This window comes from Carassius auratus, unplaced genomic scaffold, assembly GCF_003368295.1.
Source record: "Carassius auratus strain Wakin unplaced genomic scaffold, ASM336829v1 scaf_tig00057437, whole genome shotgun sequence".
NCBI classification, from domain to species: domain Eukaryota; kingdom Metazoa; phylum Chordata; class Actinopteri; order Cypriniformes; family Cyprinidae; genus Carassius; species Carassius auratus.
In genome coordinates, this window is record NW_020527406.1 from 9,985 (window position 1) to 25,148 (window position 15,164).

Sequence of the window (15,164 nt, forward strand, 5' to 3'; positions counted from 1 at the left end):
CCGAGCATCATGACCCTTAAGCTGTTTGAAGAAGCTAGAAAGAGCCTGAGGGCCGTCAGGACTATAGACAAGCCCCATGTTAGCACAGTCCCAGGGCGAGGAGGATTTAACCGCAGAATGCCTGTAAAGAACTTAACAACCAAGTAGTTTCTTCCAGTCGTCTTCTGACTAGGGTCCAGCACTACTCAGTGGGGGAACTTGTCGCTTTGGGAAGGGCACTTCCTGGCTGTCCGGGGGCTCTGTTGAATCCCAGTCTCTGGCTTATGTGAGAGTTAATCCTGCTTCATCTTTATAGGCTGTGTGTGGACTCTGTCTTGGGGCGGCTTGAAACAGTCGCCTAACTGGGGCCCTCAGGCAGAACATGGTGCATCGCTTGCAACGTCCTTTGAGCCTCTGTGAAGCCCTCCATGAAGTCATCCACGGCAGGGCCCAAAGAGTCCTTAGGAGAGATCTGGCAATCGAGGAAAGAGATCTTTTTTGGCGTCCCTGATGTCCATCAGTTTAGCTGAAGGTGTTGCTCGAGCACCGCTAGGCTAGCTAAGGCCTTGCCCACTGTCTGTGTTGCTGCCTTGGTATTGAAGCATGCAGGCGCTGGGAAGATGCAGCATCACTCAAGCCCAGGAACATGACCCCAATGTTCTGCTTCTTCTTCCCCTTGTTTGAGATAGGAGCCGGGAGAACAGAGGGGGAGGACCGCATTCGTGGAAGAAGGTGATCCATGAGCGAACCAGGCGAGACTTATATTCCCTCAATGAGAACGTGAAGACTCGCTGAGTGCATCCTCTGCGTAGGAAACCCCCAGACAGACGACACACTCATCTTAACCGTCTGCTTTCTGTCACTGGATGACGCAGGGGTAGACGTCCACTGCCGCTGGCTTGATTCTGTGGAGGAAGAGCAGTCTGAGCTTCTTGGCTTCATCGGCTTCGTCCCAGAGTCAGTGAAGAGATGTTCTCAATGCTGAGGAGATTTTGATCAAATGGTCCTCCAGGCCAATTAATTGTATTAAACATTTTAATATGTCCCTGCTCAGCCTAGTAGGTGGTCCTTTCTTATTCTCCTCCAAGCTCAAGTTCTCTACCAGTGAACTAGGAGTTTAAGTGCTCTCTCTCTCTCTCTCTCTCTCTCTCTCTCTCTCTCTCTCTCAGTCTCTCTCTCTCTCTCTTTCTCTCTTTCTCTCTCTCTCTCTCTCTATATATATATATATATTTAAAATATACACATACATGGAATTTGCTATATACACAAAATACTGTTTATTCTATCAGAATTGCGACCCTGTTAGGTTTATAGAGGGTGGAAAATATTGAGCTAAGTCATCCATAGCTCTTTGAGTAATCAGCATTTAGCGAGCTAACCTTCTACAGATGAACAGAACTTTTATAACTTGTTGTCATAAAAACAAACAAAGAAGCTAGGAGTGAGATCTGAAGCTTACCTCAGTTTGTGCAGATGAATTCCAGTAGGGAAAATATAGATGATGTCACACTTTACTCGATGAAACTGCAGTCGGTTTTGGATGGCGAGAAAGTATGTACTAAGAGGGAGAAAAATGACTACAGGGACACGGTAAATTATAAATAAAAATAGATATATATTTTCACATGATTTATATGTATGATTAGAGGCAGTGTAGCCTAGTCTATTACATAATTAAAACATATTTTGAGTTTGTTTAGAAATCATTTCACGGTTTATATTTCTTGTGGAAGTTGGTTACTTTGCACTGAGGACATAAAAATGTAATGCTTATATCAATAAATTCAATACAATTTAAGCCATTTTGGCTTAAGTATAAACACATATATGTGTATAAACATCTATAAAATCACACAAAGACTCTTATTTGTTTACTGAGAGGTGCTTAGGTCATGTTTCTTGTCATTAAATTCAAGTAGTCCTACAAACTTTACAAACACTTTACAGTTTATTTTCAATTTACGCAATTCACACATTTTACATGTACAAACCGTGTAATTTAATGTAATATAAATTAAAGTTAACTGTTAATTGTATCTGCTCTGAGCAGGACGAACCAATCAGTTTCTGTGTAATTATTTAACAAGGATCGCTTGAGCGGATTTTACTTTATATCTCATGTATGAATGATTTGATTTAACATGTGGAACTAATTACACTGTGTCCAGCGGGAGTGAGACTGAGAGCGCCCCCTGCAGGATCAATCACACACAGCGAGCGGAAGTGCGGCCGACTGCTTCCGGCGGCGGGGGTTAAAGCTTCCCGTGTGTGTTTGTGTGTGAATCGCTGCTGCACAGAATGGAGGTCACCAGACAGAGTAAGACGATCAAAATAACCAAAAACCTCACATTTAAACCCCGCGCAGACCCACACACCGCGAGCGCGCGCGCTATAGTGACGACGCGTGTGTGTTAGCGGTGTGTGCGCGCGAGACGTGTGTGTGAGAGAGCGTGTGTTAATGTGCGTCAATCTGTGTGTCGTGCAGATTTTAAAGAGGTTCTTCCAGAGGTGTGTAGCGCTGTGCAGGAGGCGGACTTCATCTCTATAGACGGAGAATTCACAGGTCTGTGTCTGTGTCTGTGTGTGTGTGTGTGTGTGTGTGTGTGTGTGTGTGTGTGTGTGTGTGTGTGTGTGTGTGTGTGTGTGAGAGAGAGGGATATCGTGTGTTAAAGCGTGTGTGTGTTGTAGGCATCAGTGATGGGCCGTCAGTCAGTGCTCTGACCAATGGACTGGACACACCAGAGGAGAGATACACCAAACTGAGGAAGGTACAGAGACACTCACACACACACACACACACACACACATACAGAAACACGCGAAAACGTCTCGAATATAATAAAATAGATCATTATATCAATTCACAGATAAAGCATAAATTCTAGATTATGCACAGTGGACGGGTAGAACATGACTAAGTCTAAATGTAGTGTGTTATGAGTAGATCTGATCCTCTGTAGGTTGATCAGTAATTAGTGAGGCGTTGCACCTGCTGTAAGAGTGTGAAACACTTCCCAAACAGAACCGTCTGAGATGAACCTGGAGTCAGACGAGCAGGTTTAGAGTCTCGTCTGGATCTGTTGATCATCAGTCCTCTGAAGATCTGGAAGAGCTTCAGTTCAGGGTTTATATTGCTGTGAGGCAAGACTTCTGTATGTGTAGATGACAGACTAACTTTGGTCAAAGTGAAGACCTGTTTCTGGATGATAGACCGAACCGGATCTTGATTTAACACGAGTGTGGATCATTAGTCTCCATGTCGATCAGATGATCCGCTGTGCTCGGTGTGTGTTAATGCTCTGCTGGTTTCCTGCAGCACTCCATGAACTTCCTGCTCTTCCAGTTTGGCGTCTGCACCTTCAGATACGACCAGAATCAGTCCACGTGAGCATCAGAGCCGTGTCTGTCCTTCATCTGTGTGCTATTGTTGTGTTTCTAAAGCGTTCCCCAGCTCTCTCTGGTTTGGTCTAATGTTATGATCAGTTCCTCCAGGTTCAGATGTGAAGATGATCTGTCCGTGTCTCACAGGTACATCACTAAAGCCTTCAACTTCTACATCTTCCCCAAGCCCTTCAGCCGCACGTCTCCAGACATCAAGTTCATCTGTCAGGTGAGAGACCGTGTGTGTGTCACTAGTGATGCTCCTGAGTCTGACTCTGATTCATCCTCCTCCTCTTCCTCCAGAGCTCCAGCATTGATTTCCTGGCCAGTCAGGGCTTCGACTTCAACAAGGTCTTCCGCAGTGGTCAGTGACTTTGACTTCCTGTCCTGTGATTGGCTGGTGGAGTGTGCAGTGTGTTTGATTGACAGCTGTGGTTGCCGTAGGGATCCCGTACCTGACCCAGGAGGAGGAGTCTCAGCTGAGGGAGCAGTACGAGGAGAGGCGGGGCCAGATCAATGGGGCGGGGCCAGTCTCATACACGCCCACCTCAGGGACGGGCTCCTGTAAGGTCCCTGAAGACCAGAGAGAGTTCATCCGGACGGTGGAGTGAGTCACACACATGCACTCACACTTACACTCATAATCACTCTCAGATTCTTATACACTCTCTCACTCTCACCCTCACACACTCACTCCCTCACACACACACAGCAGGTCACTGAAACCCAACACTAGTGAGTGCTCCTGTCAGGGGGAGGATCTTCAGAAACTCTGTCAGTGTTATGTAGACCGTGTATGTGTGGAGCTGTCCTTAGACTCATGGTGACACTGGAGCTGTAGTTATACTGTAGTGAGTGAGGAGCATTGTGGGAGGTCTTCATGTACCAGCAGCTGTGGTGATGATGATGATGATGATGATGATGATGATGTGTTGCAGGCAGAAGGTTGAAGCTCTTCTGAAGAACTCTGATCAGACTCTGGATCTGGAGCCCTGCACCGGGTCAGAATCACACTCCTGTTACTCAGACATTACTGTGTGTGTGTGTGTGTGTGTGTAACAGATCTGAGCCGAGTGTCACTCTCAATGTCGTGTGTGTTTCAGCTTTCAGAGGAAGCTCATCTATCAGACGCTCAACTCCAAGTAAACCCGTCTCTTCAGTGTGTGTGTGTGTGTGTGTGTTTGGTGTGTGTTATGAGCTGTGTGTTCACCCGTCTGGTGTTCTGTGTTTCAGGTATCCTAAAGGTCTTCACGTGGAGACGCTGGAGACAGAGAAGGTACAAACACACACTTGTTAGTGTACACTATCATCATCAGGCTCTGATCGTCTGTGTGTGTGTGTCTGTGTGTGTGTCAGAAGGAGCGCTTCATTCAGATCAGTAAGGTGGATGAAGAGGAGAGGAGGAGGAGGGAGCAGCAGAAGCAGCAGAGAGAGCAGGTGTGTGTGTGTGTGGTCGCATGATCTCTGGTGAGTGATGTCATCACTGACTGACTGTGTTACAGGAGGAGCTGAATGATGCTGTGGGCTTCTCCAGGGTTATCAGAGCCATCTCCAAATCTGTGAGTCTCTCTCTCTCTCTCTCACACACACACACGCTCTTATCACACACGCCCTGACCTGCTCGTGTGTGTGTGACGCAGGGTAAACTGGTGGTGGGTCACAACATGCTGCTGGACGTCATGCACACCATCCATCAGTTCTGTGGACCGCTGCCTGAGGTGACCTCACGAAGCACTGGAGGATTGTGGGAGTGTGTGAGTCTCCGTCTCATGAGCGCTGTGTGTGTGTGTGTGTGTGTGTTACAGGAGCTGGATGACTTCAAGGAGGTGGCCATGTCTGTGTTTCCCAGGTAACCTCTGATCACATGACCACGCAGGTCTCTGCACGTGTGTGTGCACTGACTCACACACACTCTCTTGTGTTTCAGGCTGTTGGACACCAAGCTGATGGCATCCACGCAGCCCTTCAAGGTGTGTCTCGTGTGTGTGTGTGTGTGTGTGTGTGTGTGTGTGTGTGGGGGTGGGTGTTCAGTAGCGATCTGGAGCTGTGTGTTTAATGTATGTGTGTGTGTGTGTGTGACAGGAGATCATCAGCAACACATCACTGGCTGAACTGCACAAACAGCTGAGAGAGAACCCCTTCAGATCCCCCACCACTGGTACACACACACACACACACACACACACACACACTCAGACTCATGTCACGCATCACTCTCCGGCCTCTTACACGTGTGTGTGTTCAGAGTGTCCCGAAGGCCTCCGGAGTTACGACACGTCCACAGAGCAGCTTCATGAGGCCGGTTATGACGCCTTCATCACTGGACTGTGCTTCATCTCCATGGCAAACTACCTGGGTGAGTGTGTGTGTGTGTGTGTGTGTGTGTGTGTGTGAGATCTGCTTCCAGAAGCAGTATTTCCCCACAGGAATCTTTAAAGTCTTATGAATAACTAAGAGAAATGAAATTCATGAACCAAACCAACCAGCCACAAAAGCATATAGCAGTTATCAGTCTTGTCTAATAGTGTGTCTGTTGCATCTGTTATAACCGCTTCAGACCTGCTCCTCCGGTCTGAACTCTGTCAGCTGGGTGATTTTAGTTCTGTGTTTGTCTCCTCAGGGTCTTTTCTCTCGCCTCCAAAGAGTCACATCTCTGCTCGCTCCAAACTCCTCGAACCCTTCTACAACAAGTGAGCACTGCGCACACACACACACACACACACACACACGGGGTCTGAATCGGTATCTCATGAGTTCATGTGTCTTCTAGATTATTCCTGATGAGGGTGATTGACATTCCCTATCTGAACATGAGTGGACCTGACCGTAAGACACACACACACACACACACACACACACACACACACTTCTATTACTCTCAGTATACACAGTGTATCTCATTCAGGCATTGTATAGTGTTCTCAAATGTTGTGTGTGTGTGTGTGTGTGTGTGTTCAGTTCAGCCCAAGAGAGATCACGTCCTGTACGTCACCTTCCCTAAAGAGTGGAAGACCAGCGACCTGTACCAGCTCTTCAGCGCCTTCGGTAACACACTCTCTCTCACACACACACACTCTCCTCTCGCCACGTGTGTGCTGATCTGTGTCTGTGTCTCAGGGAACATCCAGGTGTCGTGGATCGATGACACGTCGGCGTTCGTGTGTCTCAGTCAGACGGAGCAGGTTCAGATAGGTGAGACTCAGATCTGCTGCTCTGCTTCAGTGTGAGCCGATGGTCCGCTAACATCTGCTCTCTGTCTGCAGCCATGAACACCAGCCGCTACGCCGAGAGCTACCGCATCCAGACCTACGCCGAGTACCTGCAGTCCAGACAGAAGAGCACACACAGCAGCAGGAGGTGGACCGACGACGGCTGGGACGCTTCCTACAGCACCTCGGGCTCCAGCCGGTGAGTCCCAGAGTCCCTCGGAGACCGCACGAGTCAGGCAGTGTGACCGTACCTGTGTGTGTGTGTGTGTGTGTGTTCAGGCTGCAGGCGGTCAAGAGGAGCATCAGTCCGTCTCTGGAGGAGCAGAATCACAATGCTGACAGCAGCTGGACACACTACAGCAGTGTCAAGAAGATGAAGACGGACGGTCAGTGAGTGCATTCACAGCCAGCCTCGACCGTCGTACGATAACTATAACCGCGTCCACATCAGCTGACACGATCTATACAGTACACCAACACTAATATTACCGTCTACGCAAACAAAACCATAATTATAATATCAGCATACACTCCAGTTCTAACTACAAGGAGAAATGTCCGTCAGTGCATTAGCATCCACACAAATCTCTATAATTGAGAATTTAATAAAACTCTGGTCACAGTAATTGTGCTTGTTGTCTTTTCAAACCTGATTTTCTTTAATGTTTAATTTTCGTTTGTCACAGGAAGCTGCTCGCAGTCGTACGCTGAGGTCGCTGGCTCCTGTGATTGGCCCAGACTGCAGTAAGTGCCCCGCCCCTTTAACTCTGTCACATGTTATGACTCCTCTGATTGGCTGCTGTTTGTCTAGGCCTGATGAGGGCGGAACCTCTGTGAGTCCAGTGCAGGAGGAGGTGGAGCCTGAGGAGTCCTCAGCCAATCAGAATCAAGGTAAAAGGAGCCGCAGACACAAGAAGAGGAAGTCAGACGGTGAGCGTTTTCATTGATGTACGATGCGTATCTCCCGTCCTCTGAACTTGACTGTTTGATTGTTTTCTGTCGCACAGCTTCTGAAACGACGCCACCGGCACTCTTCGACGTTCCTCAGGTGTGGTAACGAAAGCTCAGCGGCCAATCGGAAGCCTCGCTCAGTCCAGGTGTAATTGACAGCCAATCAAAAGACTGCACTTGACCCCTGACACCCAGCGTGTGTCGTCTGCGACCTCCCGTGACCTCTCCTCGCGTGGCCCAAGTTCAGTGCGTTTTAAAGGTGCTGAAGATACTGAGCCATTTCCTGTCTGAATATGAGTGTATGAGTGTGTCCTGTAGTATTTTAATGTGGTTTCTGACTGCGCTCCCTCATTTTAGTGTCGACGTGTCCTGCAGGTTTATTTATTCCTCATGAGGGTTTGTTCTTTAGTTTAACAGTGATTTAATGGTGAGAAGAAAAGAAAAAAACGCGTGTCAAAGAATGTCTGATGTCATCATGAATGTCCTGTTCATATCCTTGTATTTTTTTTTTGTTTGTTTTGTATGAGATGTCAAAATGTTCCCTTTTCCAGGGGAAATGAAATTAAAGAGTCTTTCTTAGTATGTCTGTGCTGGGCTGTTCATTCAATCTGAGCCTTCAGATCATATTGTTCAGTATGACATGAATTTACAGATTCATAATGACCCTGGGGACCAAAACTAATGCACACTAACAGTGTAAAACATACCAGTTTAAGACATTTAAGTGTATGGTTGATCCTCAGACCTTACTGGCAGATTATAGCAAAAGGGAAGCGACTTTCAAGCAGCTCCATATTTAGAGCTGAGTGATGGGACCAAAACTTTTACACAGTCCGAGTCTTTTTCAAACGCTAAATTAGTCTTGTATTTGGAAGTAAAGACCTATTTCATAAAATATTTGCATCAATTAACTGCTAATTAAATTTGAAGAAAGTTACATTTTATTTATTACCAGTCTGCTCCTTTAGATGTCACGCTGTTATTTACTTTGCTCCGAGTTTAAACTCAATCCAGTTTGGCGCTTAAATTCAAATTTCCTCAACCGTTCTCTCGGGCGGTTTAACGGCAGCGCTGCGCGAATGACCCGTTCATCTCTGCCTCTTTAATGACCGTTACAGCACGACACAAATATAGACTATTCGGTTGTTAAGTGATGACGTAAGAAGCGCTGCTTCCGGGTCCAAGCCTCAACTCGCTTCACTTGAGAATACTACCTCAGCAGCCGTTTATGAGCACTGTTCATATTAATCATTTAAGCTAAACGCTTTCAAACTTACGGTATACACTACAGTCTCCGTGCTCACAGCATCCCAAACACAAATAATTTTTATATATTTTTTTTATATTTATATTTTCATTGTCTGGCTATCTGGGACTTCGGTATGGAGTTAAAGGTTAAGATTATAACTTTTTCGCTAGTATTGTATCACATTGTGAGTTTATATTAGCACCTTTTGTTGTTTTCTCGTGGTAACTGATAGAGCGTTTGGACACGGAAGCGCTGCTACGTGACGTCAGACTTAACTAGCGAGTATAAGCATCAGAACAAGGTATGTTGAAAGACAAAATGCAACTGAATAGATATGTCGTCTCGAAATGTCAATCAAATAATGTACTTTTACCTCAGGAAAAGCATTCAGAGTTTCATGTTCGTTAGGAAGATCAACTGTTGAGTTTGAGTATAATGCCAAATGATATAAGCTTTCATTTAACTTAACTTGTTAATTATTCGTGATGTTTTAATTTTATAAGCATTGACAGCCACTTAAATGATGTTATAGTTGTCAAATGCTTCTATTTAAATAATAAGAACGCTGACTTTTAAAAAGTAAAAATGTGTTTCTGGGTCAAAGTAAATCAAAATGATAAAGTGTATTGTATTTTGATAGCTAGGCTATTCAGAGTCACAGTTTATGGGTGTTCTTTAAACTGGCCTTGTGTGCGATCCAAAGTGCCCCAATTATGGGTTATCTTCATATTTTGATTTAGGTTGAAATGTATGCAATATCAAAAATCACGCCACGTAATATAAATTTATGTTTAATTTTATTTGAAAATAAATAGCAATGGAATTTCATAGTTTGAGCTCTATTATTAATTTTAACTTAGAATATTATTTTAACTTACCAACTTGAGAGGGTTATATTTTACAGCCATTTTTAAGTCTATGATTGATGGATATTGAATCAAATCAGTTAAATTTAAGAATCAAATTGAAATCTCATCACTTGATGTATGCTCATTACACACGTAAAAGATATTGGATAAATTAGACAAAAGCATTTGTGAAATTACTGCTCTCATCTGATTCTTTTTCTCTTTTTGCCTTTATCATCTGTTACTTATAGTGGAAATGCAAATATTAATACAAACTCATGAAAAGCCAAACAGATTTGATTTTTGCTGCTTTTAATAATCAAAATGATTTTCATGCATGTCTCTTCTGAACATGATTACCTGATGTTTGTAAGTAATAATCTTTTACTGCAGTAGTAGACGTCTTTCCAGCATGCCAAGCTTTATTAGCAAGGCGAAGGATTTCATTTTATAAATGATAGTACAAGAATACAACCAAGAGAGCGCAGCAGAAGCATGAGCTGTATATTCAGTGTCTCGTAGAATCTGAGGAGCTGCTGGATTCAGAGTCACAGGAAGTAGAAGAGCAGAGAACAGCAGAGGAACAGGAAGCTCTGACTGACGCTCTTAGCATTGTTATACCTGACTTTCGGCCCTACTCTTTTACCATGGTTATTCACAATGCTGTGGGTGACTCTCTTAGCATCGTTGTACGTGAGTCTCTTGGTGACACTCTTAGCTCCTGGATACATGAAGCTCTGGAGGAGGCTCTGGGTGACGCTTTGGTTAACACTTTCATCAGCGTTATTTCTGAACCCCTGGGTGACCGCCTGATTGACCCTCTTATCCCCGTTACATAGGTCCCCCTCACAACATGAGACGTTGTGAATAAAAGAACATTTTAGGGCCCCACAAATATATTTAGAGGCACAGCCTTTGACAAGCATTGGTGGGCCTCTGATAGTCACTGAAGAAAAGAGAGAAAACAGAGGTTTAGTCAGTCTGTTCATGTAGTTATGATCCATTTATGACCTGCTAACCGGTTTTTGAGTATAAATAAAAAGTGTCCAAACAGCACCAAAGGGTTGATGATGAGTGTATCCAGATCCTCACCAGTTGCTGTGATGCAGCGGTCTTCAGTCCCTGAACAGCTGACGGTGTTTGAGCAGCTCTGTCCATCGCAGGAGTAGCATGTCCTTCCATTGGGAGCGTTAGTCCTGGGATCTACAGGACCAAGAGTCAAGTAAACAAAATTACATTGTAAACTCTGTCACGAAGAAGGTGCAGGCAAAATATCTTTTCATAAATCCAGTGTGCATATATCCACTCTATCAGCCCTAAACAGTACTGAAGATCACTCATCTCACATAGAATATAGCACATTGGTTATGCCACATAAGGGGGACAACACAGTAAAACATCCTGAGCTTTGACAGCTGGACAATAATTCAATATCAGCACATATTGTGATATAATTTATTTTTCAATAACAGTGGTATGATTTTTAAAGGGGGGGTGAAATGCTCGTTTTCACTCAATCTCCTGTTAATCTTGAGTACCTATAGAGTAGTACTGCATCCTTCATAACTCCAAAAAGTCTTTAGTTTTATTATATTCATAAGAGAAAGATAGTCTGTACCGATTTTTCCCGGAAAAACACGAGCGGCTGGAGGCGTGACGTGTGGGCGGAGCTAAAGAATCACGAGCGCCAGTAGGCTTTTGCGTTGAGAGCATGTGGAAACTGAGACATTACCGTGAGGAAAAACACATACAAAACAAACCATGGCTTACTGTCAGTCAGATTCAGCGTTTATTTATGATCCAGAATCAGATCCCGAGGCTGAAACTGAACGAGAGCAGCAGCAGCAACGACTCACTCCGAGCGGGGCTCGAACCCGGGTCTCCGGCATGGGAGGGGACGCACTAACAAGGAGGCAGAGATATTTGAAGCAGTTTTACTCACCGCCTGCGGTTCCAACACACGATCGTGACCCTTTTTCGTTGGGATTGCATTATCCTTAAGAGATAAACGATGTGCAAATTGGAATCTTCGAAATGCAGGGAACAAACACAAACACTTGCACAACTCCGTTGATGCTCTGTAAAAATAAACTCCATCCACTGGTCCCTTAATGCTGTTTCTCTTTTGGTAATCTGTGCAGGGTTGTCTTGCCCTGGCAACCAAAAACACACTTCTTTTGTGACATTTGGCGACGCTCTCGCTCTGATCAGTGAAGTCTGTTGTGCTCTCAGTGCTCTGCTATACGGGAGCGCGCTCTTCCGGCAGAAGTGCGTCAGGACCCATATAAGGAAATTCTGCTACAGAGCCATACTCGAAAAAAACTTTCCCAAACTTGTGACAAACCGGAAGGAGTATTTTTGGAACAGAAATACTCCTTCAAACGTACAACTTAATTTTTTAAACTTTGTCCATGTTTAGCATGGGAATCCAACTCTTTAACAGTGTAAAAAACTCAGTATGCATGAAATAGCATTTCACCCCCCCTTTAAACACATTTCTGATATTGCAATATAAATTACATTGCATATCAAATTGTGCAAATGGAAATTGGCAAATACATAAAATATATATATATATATAAATATATATTGCAAAACTGCAATGCAAAGAGTTTTTTCCCCATAGACAGGCGTATGTAACAGTCACTAATCTCCAGGAAACACCTGGTATGTGGCTCAAGTGTAACAGTCTTGTTATTTAATGCTCAGATAGCCCTTCTGTACACTGCACCACGGCTCCGACGCGAGCACCAGAGCAGTGCTCGTGTTCATGTCATGCTGCTTCGATAAAGATACACATCTTCATATTTACTCTGGATGAAGCACTTTTGTTTAAAAACTATAAGTCTTATGTTTGTTTTGACGGTGATTTCAAATTTCATGCAGGTATGAAGGCTAAAGGCAAATATAATAATTTTGTTCTTGACTACGTGACACAGAATTTGAATGAGTGTTGGGAGAGAGGACCGCACAGTACCTGGAGCATCTCTGTAGTTACAGAGACGAGTGCTGCAGCAGGAGAAACGCGTCTTTAATATCCCATAGTTCACCGAGCTGTCTTGACAGTCTTCAATGCATTCCTTTTGCTTCATTTTTATAGCTGCGTCACCTAAAACATGAATGATACAGGAACATCTTCAACTGCACACTGTTGTGAGGTGTATCTAGGAACATGTGAAAAGTTACTTCAGCTCAGTAAATGATAGCAGCATCTCTATCAGTCAAATTGAATCCATCGTAGAGGACTTACCGATTTGTAATATGGTTGTTGTACTCATGCACTTGGAGAATCCGATGGGACAGAACACTGGTTTCTCCGGACAGTAACTCCCCAAACCCCTGCACTCATAGCACCAGTGTGAGTCCTGTGCTGATCCGAATCTGTGCTCGGTGCCATTACAAGCCCCGCTGATCTGAGTGTCTGAACACAGCAGAATGAACAGAAGCAGAGCTCTGGACACCTGCAGATCCATCTCTGACCTGAATCAAGTCACCTCTCTGATTCATCTTATATAGCTCCTCAGACGGGGAGGGACTTCACGAGAGACACATGATGACTTAATACAAGCAGATCGTTTATGAAATACAAACTAGAGTTAGCACCATTAACTCATCAGTTAATGCCAGAGTAAAGCTTAACAAGAAACTCAATCTTTCTGTCTGTATGGGATGTAAAGCTGTGCTAAACCTGTTAACTGTTGATAAAAATGAATTGAAATGAACCCTTTAACCCAAACTGTGCGTGTACTTAAACAGGAACATCACATTGGTTTGTGCTTTAAGTTGAACACACATCGTTATTTCATAACGAACAGAGAACATGTTCTGTTTGCGAATCATTAGCTCGTAATCATTTTACAAGAGCTCCTGCATTGAGCTTTGAGGACAGCATGATGGATGTGATGTAGTGTACAGGGATGTATGGGTTTTATTATGTGTGATAATGTAAGTCTGCATCATCGTTGTGCTTTCTTACAATGCAAACTGATAAAGGGATTTAAGGAAGTGTTGTGGTGGTTTTTGTTTCTAGTTTGTTTTTGGTGAAATAAAAAGCAGACAGCAAAACCGTAATAAACTCTTTTATGAGCTTTCTTTCTGGACAAAGGTTTGCAGTGCAGTCGTGTGAATGTGGTGTGTGGTGTGTGTCAGTGGTTCTGTGGGCTTCAGTTAGTTGGAAAAACAAACATGATGCTTCTCGTAAATGTTGTGAACAAATGTTTAAAGCTATAGGCGCAGAAGTTCCCAAATGTAAGGTGCTCTGGTCATCCAGTTTCAAAGTAAAAACAACATGAGACGAGATAAGCTTCTGTAATATTGCTTTTGTAATGATTTCTAAAGTAATGTACATTAGATAAATGACACATGATTCATTGTACAATAAATGACAGATCCATATATAACAGAAATACATGAAGTTGTGTTTGGTTTCCATTGGTTGGTTGAGTTCTCAGTCCTTCTTGTTCCAGTGGTTTCTAGTTAGGCTACACATCTGTTCCTTTCCTATTTCCTTTGAATATCCTCAAAAAGCAAGTTGATTTATTTCACTAATTCCATTCAAAAAGTGAAACTTGTAGATTATATTCATTCATTTCACACAGGCTGATATATTTCAAATGTTTATTTCTTTTAATTTTGATGATTATAACTGACAACAAATGAAAATCCCAAATTCAGTATCTCAGAAAATTAGAATATAACTTAAGACCAATACAAAGAAAGGAGTTTTAGTATGAGCATGTAAAGTATGAGCATGTACAACACTCAATACTGAGTTGTGTCTCTTTCCCCTGAATGACTGCAGCAATGCGGCGAGGCATGGAGTGGATCAGTCTGTGGCACTGCTCAGGTGTTATGAGAGACCAGGTGTCTCTGATAGTGGCCTTCAGCTCTTCTGCATTCTTGGGTCTGGGATATCACATCTTCCTCTTCACAATACACCATAGATTTTCTATGGGGTTAAGGTCAGGCGAGTGTGCTGGCCAATTAAGAACAGGGATACCATGGACCTTAAACCAGGTACTGTAGCTTAGCACTGTGTGCAGAGTCCTGTTGGAAAATGAAATCTGGTGTTTTGAGTTAATTAGCTGATTAGTGTGTGGCACCAGGTGTCTTCAATATTGAACCTTTTCACAATATTCTAATTTTTTGAGATACTGAATTTGGGATTTTCCTTAGATGTCCAATATAATCATCAAAATTAAAAGAAATAAACATTTGAAATATATCAGTCTGTGTGTAATGAATGAATATAATATACAAGTTTCACTTTTTGAATGGAATTGGTGAAATGGTTGCACTTTATTTTACAGTACGTGTACTAACATGTACTTATAGTGTACTTACAGTGTATTTATCTAAGAAAGTTCTGGTAACACAAGGTAACTACATGGGGTAGGGTTAGGTTTAGGGGTAGGTTCAGGGTTAGTACCTAGTTATTACATAGTTATTGTAATTACTATAATAAGTACACAGTATGTACATGAGGAACAGGACTGTAAAATAAAGTGCTACCGGTGAAATAAATCAACTTTTTGAGGATATTCTAAT

General features: G+C 43.4%; 2 protein-coding genes across 4 annotated transcripts; one reads left to right on the plus strand and one right to left on the minus strand.

Moving 5' to 3' along the window:
- The first annotated feature begins 2,169 nt into the window (after positions 1 to 2,169).
- On the plus strand, positions 2,170 to 8,102 carry LOC113090608 (poly(A)-specific ribonuclease PARN-like). 3 transcript variants are annotated; one of them, XM_026256306.1, is made up of 26 exons: positions 2,170 to 2,296; positions 2,465 to 2,542; positions 2,668 to 2,747; positions 3,296 to 3,363; positions 3,508 to 3,589; positions 3,664 to 3,724; positions 3,805 to 3,967; positions 4,299 to 4,361; positions 4,464 to 4,502; positions 4,594 to 4,636; positions 4,717 to 4,797; positions 4,863 to 4,919; positions 5,001 to 5,078; positions 5,166 to 5,209; positions 5,288 to 5,330; positions 5,443 to 5,518; positions 5,606 to 5,716; positions 5,981 to 6,050; positions 6,131 to 6,186; positions 6,319 to 6,405; positions 6,478 to 6,552; positions 6,624 to 6,768; positions 6,849 to 6,955; positions 7,256 to 7,313; positions 7,381 to 7,499; positions 7,577 to 8,102. In XM_026256306.1, exons 1-26 carry the CDS (start codon positions 2,278 to 2,280, stop codon positions 7,624 to 7,626), a joined length of 1,953 nt encoding a protein of 650 aa, XP_026112091.1. In that variant the 5' UTR covers positions 2,170 to 2,277; the 3' UTR covers positions 7,627 to 8,102. The 3 variants fall into 3 exon arrangements, with proteins under 3 accessions (XP_026112091.1, XP_026112093.1, XP_026112092.1); XM_026256308.1 differs by having other exon boundaries at positions 7,381 to 7,460; XM_026256307.1 differs by having other exon boundaries at positions 4,720 to 4,797.
- A 1,997-nt stretch (positions 8,103 to 10,099) lies between these two features.
- Positions 10,100 to 14,257, minus strand: LOC113090609 (urokinase plasminogen activator surface receptor-like). Its single transcript, XM_026256309.1, has 3 exons — positions 12,868 to 14,257; positions 12,595 to 12,726; positions 10,100 to 10,820 (listed from the first exon to the last, which is right to left on the minus strand). Exons 1-3 carry the CDS (start codon positions 13,088 to 13,090, stop codon positions 10,603 to 10,605), a joined length of 573 nt encoding a protein of 190 aa, XP_026112094.1. The 5' UTR covers positions 13,091 to 14,257; the 3' UTR covers positions 10,100 to 10,602.
- Between the last annotated feature and the right edge of the window lie 907 nt (positions 14,258 to 15,164).